Source organism: Rutidosis leptorrhynchoides, chromosome 8 (genome assembly GCF_046630445.1).
Source record: "Rutidosis leptorrhynchoides isolate AG116_Rl617_1_P2 chromosome 8, CSIRO_AGI_Rlap_v1, whole genome shotgun sequence".
Classification (NCBI taxonomy): Eukaryota; Viridiplantae; Streptophyta; class Magnoliopsida; order Asterales; family Asteraceae; genus Rutidosis; species Rutidosis leptorrhynchoides.
This window is the reverse complement of record NC_092340.1, coordinates 245,634,669-245,644,083: the sequence shown is the minus strand read 5'-3', so window position 1 is coordinate 245,644,083 and position 9,415 is coordinate 245,634,669. Positions and strand designations below refer to the sequence as shown.

Here is a 9,415-nt window from a genome sequence, read left to right as displayed (position 1 = left end):
ATCCAAGGTACATTGGACCATTCAAGATTATAGATCGTGTCGGACCAGTAGCTTACCAACAGGAGCTAACTCAACAACTCGCGGCTGTACATAACACTTTCCACGTCCCGAATTTGAAGAAATGTTTTGCTAAAGAAGATCTCACTATTTCGTTGGACGAAATCCAAATCAATAAAAAACTTCAATTCATTGAAGAACCCGTCGAAATAATGGATCGTGAGGTTAAGAGACTTAAGCAAAACAAGATACTGATTGTTAAGGTTCAATGGAATGCTCGTAGAGGACCCAAGTTCACCTGGGAGCATGAAGATCAGATGAAGAAGAAATACCCGCATCTATTTCCTGAAGATTCGTCAACACCTTCAACAGCTCAAAATTTCGAGACGAAATTTATTTAACGGGTAGGTACTGTAATGACCCGAACTTTTCCATGTTTATATATATTAATTAAAATTGATATTTACATGACTAAATGTTTCCAACGTGTTAAGCAATCAAACTTCTTAAGACTTGATTAAATGAAATAAGTTTCATATAGACAATTGATCACCCAAGTTGACCGGCAATTCACGAACGTTACAAAATTGTAAAAACTACATGTTGTTGTATATATAGACATATATATATGGTTGACATGAGATTATGATGAGTAAGTATCTCACTAAGTATATTAACAATGTGTGATATACATAAGAAATGAGATTACTAAGTTAAGAAACTCGAAATGATATATATAACGATTATCGTTATGATAACGTCTACTAAATATATATGTATCATATTAAGATATTGATACACTATATTTAACATGATAAAATGATATTTAAATATATCATTAAGTGTGTTAACAATGAACTACATATGTAAAAACAAGACTACTAACTCAAGAATTACGAAACGAGACTTATATTTAACGATTATCGTTGTAACGATATTTTAATGTATATATGTATTAAGAGATATTCATACATCATAATATCATGATAATATAATAATTTAACATCTCATTTGATATAATAGACATTGGGTTAACAACATTAATTGAGATCGTTAACTTAAATGTTTCAAAACAACACTTACATGTAACGACTAACGAAGACTTAACGACTCCATTAGAATGTATATACATGTTGTGTTTTGATATGTATTCTTACACTTTTGAAAGACTTCAAGACATATATCAAAGTACTTCTACTTAACAAAAATGCTTACAAATACATCCTCGTTCAGTTTCATCAACAATTCTACTCGCATGCACCCGTATTCGTACTCGTACAATACACAACTTTTAGATGTATGTACTATTAGTATATACACTCCAATGATCAGCTCTTAGCAACCCATGTGAGTCACCTAACATAAATGGGAACCATCATTTGGCAACTAGCATGAAATATCTCAAAAAATTACAAAAATATTAGTAATCATTCATGACTTATTTACATGTAAACAAAATTACACATCCTTTATATCTAATCCATATACCAACGAGCAAAAACACCTACAAACACTTTAATTCTTCAATTTTCTTCATCTAATTGATCTCTCTCAAGTTCTATCTTCAAGTTCTAAGTGTTCTTCATAAATTCCATAAGTATAGTTTCATAAAAATCAAGAATACTTCCAAGTTTGCAAGTCTACTTCCAAGCTTTCTAATCCATTCCAAGTAATCATCTAAGATCAAGGAACCTTTGTTATTTATAGTATGTTATCTTTCTAATTCAAGGTAATATTCATATTCAAACTTTGATTCAATTTCTACAACTATAACAATCTTATTTCGAGTGAAAATCTTACTTGAACTGTTTTCGTGTCATGATTCTGCTTCAAGAACTTTCAAGCCATCCAAGGATCCTTTGAAGCTAGATCCATTTTTCTCATTTCCAGTAGTTTTATCTAGAAAACTTAAGGTATTAATGATGTTCATAACATCATTCGATTCATACATATAAAGCTATCTTATTCGAAGGTTTAAACTTGTAATCACTAGAACATAGTTTAGTTAATTCTAAACTTATTCGCAAACAAAAGTTAATCCTTCTAACTTGACTTTTAAAATAAACTAAACACATATTATATATCTATATGATATGCTAACTTAATAATTTAAAACCTGGAAACACTATGAACACCATAAAATCTGATATACGCCGTCGTAGTGAAACCGGGGCTGTTTTGGTTTGGATAATTAAAAACTATGATAAACTTTGATTTAAAAGTTGTTCTTCTGGGAAAATGATTTTTCATATGAACATGAAACTATATCTAAAAATCTTGGTTAAACTCAAAGTGAAAGTATGTTTTTCAAAATGGTCATCAAGATGTCATTCTTTCTACAGAAATGACTACCTCTTTAGTAATTAACATGTAACTTAAATTTCTTTCTATAAACCTATATTTTTTCTGTTTGGATTCTTAAATTAGAGTTCAATATGAAACCATAGCAATTTGATTAACTCAAAACGGATTTAAAATGAAGAAGTTATGGGTAAAACAAGATTGGATATTTTTGATCTTTTTAGCTACGGGAAATGTTTAACAAATTTATACAAATCATATCCTAGCTAACTTATATTGTATTATACATGTATTCTAATATATTATGTAATCTTGGGATACCATAGACACGTATGCAAATATTTTGACAAATCATATCGACCCATGTATATATATTATTTGGAACAACCATAGACACTCTATATGCAGTAATGTTGGAGTTAGCTATACAGGGTTGAGGTTGATTCCAAAAATATATATACTTTGAGTTGTGATTTAGCCTGAGACGTGTATACACTGGGTCGTGGATTGATTCAAGATAATATATATTGATTTATTTCTGTACATCTAACTGTGGACAACTAGTTGTAGGTTACTAACGAGGACAACTGACTTAATACACTCAAATCTTTAAAACATAATAAAAATGGTTGTAATTATATTTTGATCATACTTTGATATATATGTACATATTTGTATAGGTTCGTAAATCGATCCGTGGGCAAGTGTTATTTCCGAGGAAGGAAATATCTGTGAAAGTGAGTTATAGTCCCACTTTTAAAATCTAATATTTTGGGATGAGAATACATGCAGTTTTATAAATGTTTTACGAAATAGACACAAGTAAATGAAACTACATTATATGGGTGAATGATCGAAGCCGAATATGCCCCTTTTGCTTGGTAGCCTAAGAATTAGTAAACCGATCTACTAATTGACGCGAATCCTAAAGATAGATCTATTGGGCCTAACGAACCCCATCCAAAGTACCGGATGCTTTAGTACTTCGAATTCATTTTTATAATTTCTGAAGGATTTCCCGGAATGATAGGGGATATTCTTATATGCATCTTGTTAATGTCGGTTACCAGGTGTTCACCATATGAATGATTTTTATCTCTATGTATGGGATGTATATTGAAATATGAAATCTTGTGGTCTATTATTATGATTTGATAATATATAGGTTAAACCTATAACTCACCAACATTTTTGTTGACGTTTTAAGCATGTTTATTCTCAGGTGATTATTAAGAGCTTCCGCTGTTGCATACTAAAATAAGAACAAGATTTGGAGTCCATGCTTGTATGATATTATGTAAAAACTGCATTCAAGAAACTTATTTTTGATGTAATATATTCTTATTGTAAACCATTATGTAATGGTCGTGTGTAAACGGTATATTTTAGATTATCATTACTTGATAATCTACGTAATACTTTTTAAACCTTTATCGATAAAATAAAGGTTATGGTTGTTTTAAAAATGAATGCAGTCTTTGAAAAACGTCTCATATAGAGGTCAAAACCTCGTGACGAAATCAATTAATATGGAACTTTTATAATCAATATGAATGGGACATTTCACATACCAGCATAACAAGCTAGCAATCCAATTATCATAAATCCACATTATATAAAGATAAAATAAACAACACATAATATGGTTAACCATAGCACAATAATGTTATTATATGATATAACACTATTCTCCAAAGGAGGAATCGTGCACGCAAACTAAAGTGATCGATCACATGAACCTTTCATATGTGGCCAACGAAAAGTGAATCCTCACGTACGAAATACACTCGCTAAGTCACCACAAGCAAACAAATTATATACACATACATATAATTATCCCACTCACCTCATAAACTTTGATGAATGATAACTCTTGAATCTTCAAAATCGTCAATGTAATTCACCTTTTACATTTATAACAAATCAAGCTAAAACAAAACTAGCTTACGGCCCAATAATCCCTCAAGTGCAATTTCGACCCAAATTGCACTTAACTCAAGTCGACTAGGTCAAACTCAACCCAAAACATCCATAATCACTAGTAGTTAGTAATTATGCTTTTAAATCACAATTCACACAAAATCAAACACTTCAAGTGCTTAAAGTGCTTATTTGATCATCTTAACACAAAACACACTTTGACCTAAATTTAAAGTTAACACATTGATAAACACAACACAATCACTAACAGCTAAATTTCCTAGCGATATTGCCAACAAATTAAGACATGAACTTACAAAATTCATCATTTAAACCCTAACCCGCAACATTATGGTTCATACACCCAATCTTGACCTAAAAACCAACAACATCATCAGCTACAATTCCCAGGTGTCTCGAGTTTCGTTGCAAAAAACTAACGAGTATTGGGCACTAGGTGATGAAGATGATGAGGACAATGATTATGATTATGAGGAAGAAACCCCTATTACTACGGTGGGGTCCTTTCCCATATACTCTACGCCAACGTCAACAATTCATACTAGGCATGTGACGATGCCTGCAAGCGCATGTGAGTATCTAGCAGGACAGAACATCGATGTTGGTCATCCTACTCATGATCGTACTCCCTTGGATGATGTACGAAGAAATCACGAGCCTTCACCTATTCCTAGGTTATCATCTTTGTTCTCCCCAAGTACGTCTTCAGGGCACACTACCGATTATGCGGGGGAAAGCGAGAAAAAGAGTCAAGAAGATTTATTGGCCATCTTGGCTCAAGCTGCGCCATATATATATGCGCAGGAATTCACAGTGCCAGATAAAGGAGAAGAAGTGTTAGTTAAATATTATGCAAGAATCATGGGTCAAAAGGTGAAGCCTTTTATGGAGGTCGCATGGCCAATAAAAAGTTCGCACTCCATATTCCTAATTATGTGCCCGAATCTCCTCCTATCATTCCATTGATTATGGGATGGTATGATGGCACGACAGATCCGGATGATTTTTTTCAAAGGTATGAAGGAAGAGCGCGCGTTCAGGCTTGAAATAATGAAACAAAGTGCCTTGAATATTAAACTCTACTACAGGGGTTCGCAAGGGAATGGTTTAGTAATTTACGATTACCACTCGTCAATTGCTATAGCGATCTTCGGGCACACTTCTTGCTGAACTTTCACAACATGCGCACGCGAAAAAGGACGTATGTTGAATGTCACGACATCAGGCAGGGGGCAAGAGAGTCCCTTGGGCAATTTATAGACCAATATACTAAGGAAGTCGCGAAGATGTATGGACTTCCCGAAAGCCAAGAAGTGTCTGGTTTTATACATGGGCTATGTAAAGATCGACATCTTGCCCTGAGGCAACGCCTGTATATGAAGGTCCCCGATACTCTAGAAGAAGCCATCTAAGAAGCGCATGAGTATATGCGTGCGAGAGAAGATATTACGCGTAATGGTGGAAAAATTCTAATAATAGAGGTAACAAGGATGATGATTTTTATCGCAGTTAAACCAGTGGATCGAAGAGCAAGGGTGACAGTTATAGCCAGGGCTCTGCGTCATCTAAGTATAATAACAAGTTTCAAAAGTCAAGAAACTTCGATCAAGGGAAGGGTCACTTCCCGAGCCAGAATTACGCGATTATGCGTGAATTGACTAAAATACCGAAGGAAATCCTAGCCACTGAACCAATTTTTTTGACGTTTGCGGTGCTCTCCAATATGTCAGATTATGCAAGGATGGAGAAGTCAAAATTTGTGAGTTCCATGATGATTATGGACATGAGATCGATTGCTTCAAATCTTTTATTGAAAATTTTATCGAATCTTTAAGGAGAGGAGAGCTTAATCACCTAAAACTGGTCAAGAAACAAGGCGCTTCGTCGCAGAACAACACGCCGGAGAAAACTGCGCCAAACCAAAAGAAAGGTAATGAAAAGAACTATGATAAAACGATAAATATGGTGCATACGTAGCATTCTGGCCATAGACGCAAAGAAGAGCAGTTGGAGGAATGGGAGGCGGAAGCTATTACTTTTCCTCCAATGCAAACAATCAACCCTTCGCATGTTCCCATCATTATCAAAGGTCGCATTACCGATTGTGGGTATAATGTTAGATGATCGAACATCGATACGGGAAGTAATGTTGATGTTATGTATGGGCATTTCTTTAGGCAACTTCCTTCAGTGATAAAATCTAAGATGCGCGCGCCAACGACCGTTTTATCAGGTTTTTCTGGTGAATCAGCATGTTCTTTCGGGTGTATCAAGCTTGAATTAGAGTTGGTTGTTGATGATGATTCAACTCGCACATGAGCTGTCCCTATTGCATGTTGTGTGATACGTTCTTATTCGTGCTACAACGCACTCATTGAGCGAGTAAATTTGCAAAAATTTGGTGTAGTTACCTCTACAGTTCACGGCATGATCAAGTTTCCTACTCGGCAAGGTATTGATACCATCCGGACGGAGTCTGGAATGGAAGGGCGCTATGCGCCACGATTACCCCGCCTGAACTACTACCAACAATTGATGCACAAGTACAGAGTAGTTCTATTCTCGTTAATCGAAAATATTCGAATAAGCGTATTCAAGTTGGGGGAAACCTTTCAGATGAAATCAAGATTTAGTTGTGCGATATACTAGTAGCAAACATGGATGTTTTTGCAAGGTGCGAAGATGATATGACTGGGGTTCCACGAAGTATCGCCGAGCACAACCTAAATGCAAACCTGAACTTGACTCCAGTGCACCAGAAGGAGCGGCCGATGGCCCCCAAAAGAAGTGAGTGGTTAAGGTTGGAAGTTGACACATTGGTTCATCCGAACATATTAAGGGAGGTGCGTTATCAAACCTAGGTAGCAAATCCCATTTTGGTTAAAAAGGGAGTTGGCGCGTGGCGCATGTGTGTTGATTTCAAAGATATCAACACGGCGTGCCCCAAGGATAACTATCCTTTACCTGGAATCGTTTGGAAAGTTGAGTCTCTTTCTGGTTTCAGGTTTAAGTGCTTTTGGATGCATATAAGGGGTACACCAGATTTAGATGGCAGAAGCCAATGAAGACAAAAACGCATTTCACACCGACCAAGGCATCTATTGTTATACGAAAATGCCTTTTGGATTGAAAAATGATGGGGCAACATATCAGAGAGTAGTGGATGTTGCGTTCAAAGATCAAATCGATAGAAAACTTGAAGTTTACATAGATGACTTGGTCATCAAGAGCAACACAAAGGTACAACTACTAGCCTATATCTCGGAGATGTTCAAATCTCTGCGGAAAATCAATATGAAACTCAATCCTGCCAAGTGCAGTTTTGTGGAAGAAGCAGGCAAGTTCTTAGGGCATATAGTGACGCCAAGAGGATAAAAGGCTAATCCCATGAAGATTGAAGATGTGGAATGAATGAACCCCCAAAATCAAAGAAAGAGGTTCAAAGTTTGACAGGCAAGTTGGCTGCGCTGACAAGCTTCTTGTCCAAAGTCGTGGAGCGGTCATTACTCGAGATGAAGACGCTCATAAGGGAGGGACCTACTTTGACTGCGCCTATAGCGGGAGAGACTTTGATGCTGTATCTTGTGACTTCAAAGGAAGATATTAGTTCTTTTCTTGTCGCAGATAGGGGGCAGGTATGTCTCATTCAGAGGCTTACAATAGGTAATGGATGTAATATTAATTATGCATTTCCCACTATTTTGGTGCAGGTACAAATGCCTGTGTATTTTGTCACCAAAGCACTTAGTGGTAGCGATGTCAATTACCCACCCATGGAGAATATATGCGCTAGTACACATAGCTCGGCGGCTGCGCAGGTACTTCTAGGCGCATTTAATAGTGGTGTTGATTAACTAACTGATAAGACAAGTATAAGTCGCGGCGCATCCCTATTTTTTATTTACACAATCTTATAATATGCTAAATATGTGCTTGATTTAATTGTGGTTTACTGATAAGTAACGTATATTAATGGGTGTTGTACAAGCCTGAGGTTTCAGGTCGATTGGCTAAGTGGGCCATGTAATTGGGAGAGCATGAAATCAATTACTTTCCGCGTACGACGGTGAAAGGTTATATATTTACGGATTACTTGGCTGAAACAACAGTAGAAGTAGAGGCATTCATGGAAGATACCACAATAAGTCATGGCAAAATCTAGGTCTGAGAACTGTATACAGACGAGGCTTGTGAACCTGAAGGCACGGGCGCCATATTAGTCCTTATGAGTCCTGATGGAGAAGAGCAAACTTACGCGCTCCGATTCACATTCGATGCGACTAACATTGAATCTGATTATGAAGCACTACTGTCTGCGATGCGCATAGCACAACAACTTGGGATAAAATACTTGGACATGTATGTTGATTCACAGTTGGTCGCTAACCAGGTCAATGGGTCGTTTGAGGTGCACGAGGCCTCTATTCAATGATATCTCGAACTGGTGCACGAATTGGCAAATGAATTCAATATTTTCCGACTAACACAGGTACCTAGGGGACAAAAAAAGAAAGCAGACGCGCTTATAAAATTGCCTGCATTAGCCTTTGATCATCTACATAAGAATGTGTGGGTTGAAGTGCTAACAGAAAAATCAGTTAATGAGAAATTAACCGTTGCGCCCATCGAGGAGGAAAACCAAAACTGGATGACACCATTGGTGAAATTCCTAACTGATGGTAAGCTTCCAGTACACGAAAAAGAAGCGCGAAAGATTCGCATGAAAGTCCTAATCAGGAAGTCTTACCTACGGCGAAGCTTGTTGTGCATTATCGCTAATCAAGCGAAAGAGGTGCTCCTCAAAGTTCATGAGGGGTATTGTGCCTTGCATTCAGGGTACAGAACTATTGCTGCAAACGTGATGTGCATAGGGTATTACTAGCCCACCATTCATAACAACGGTGCAGAAATTGTAAGGACATGTCAATCGTGTCAACAACATGCACCAATAAGTCGAACACTGCGACATCCTATGATACCAATAACGGCAGCATGGCCATTTTGTAAGTGGGCCATCGATATTGTCGGTCTAATCATTGCGTGCTCAGGTATGCATGGAATAATACATTTGTGTAATACTTTGCAATATACACGCTTTAACAGTATTTACATTATCATTGATTGCTTAGGAGGAATAAAATTCTTGGTGGTAGCAATTGATTACTTCACTAAATGG

The 9,415-nt window shown here is 36.6% G+C and overlaps 1 protein-coding gene across 1 annotated transcript; it reads left to right on the top strand.

Moving 5' to 3' along the window:
* The first annotated feature begins 7,353 nt into the window (after positions 1 to 7,353).
* Positions 7,354 to 9,121, top strand: LOC139864072 (uncharacterized). The gene is made up of 6 exons (XM_071852658.1): positions 7,354 to 7,576; positions 7,693 to 7,874; positions 7,950 to 8,057; positions 8,241 to 8,262; positions 8,421 to 8,647; positions 8,729 to 9,121. Exons 1-6 carry the CDS (start codon positions 7,354 to 7,356, stop codon positions 9,119 to 9,121), a joined length of 1,155 nt encoding a protein of 384 aa, XP_071708759.1.
* The last annotated feature ends 294 nt before the right edge of the window (positions 9,122 to 9,415 follow it).

Excerpts from the sequence above, each read along its gene's own strand:
- LOC139864072 (XM_071852658.1), top strand. The coding sequence starts at position 7,354 with ATGCCTTTTGGATTGAAAAATGATGGGGCAACATATCAGAGAGTAGTG. Across the intron at positions 7,577-7,692 it reads CAGTTTTGTGGAAGAAGCAG|GCAAGTTGGCTGCGCTGACA; the intron begins GCAAGTTCTTAG and ends AAAGTTTGACAG. Across the intron at positions 7,875-7,949 it reads TTGTCGCAGATAGGGGGCAG|GTACAAATGCCTGTGTATTT; the intron begins GTATGTCTCATT and ends ATTTTGGTGCAG.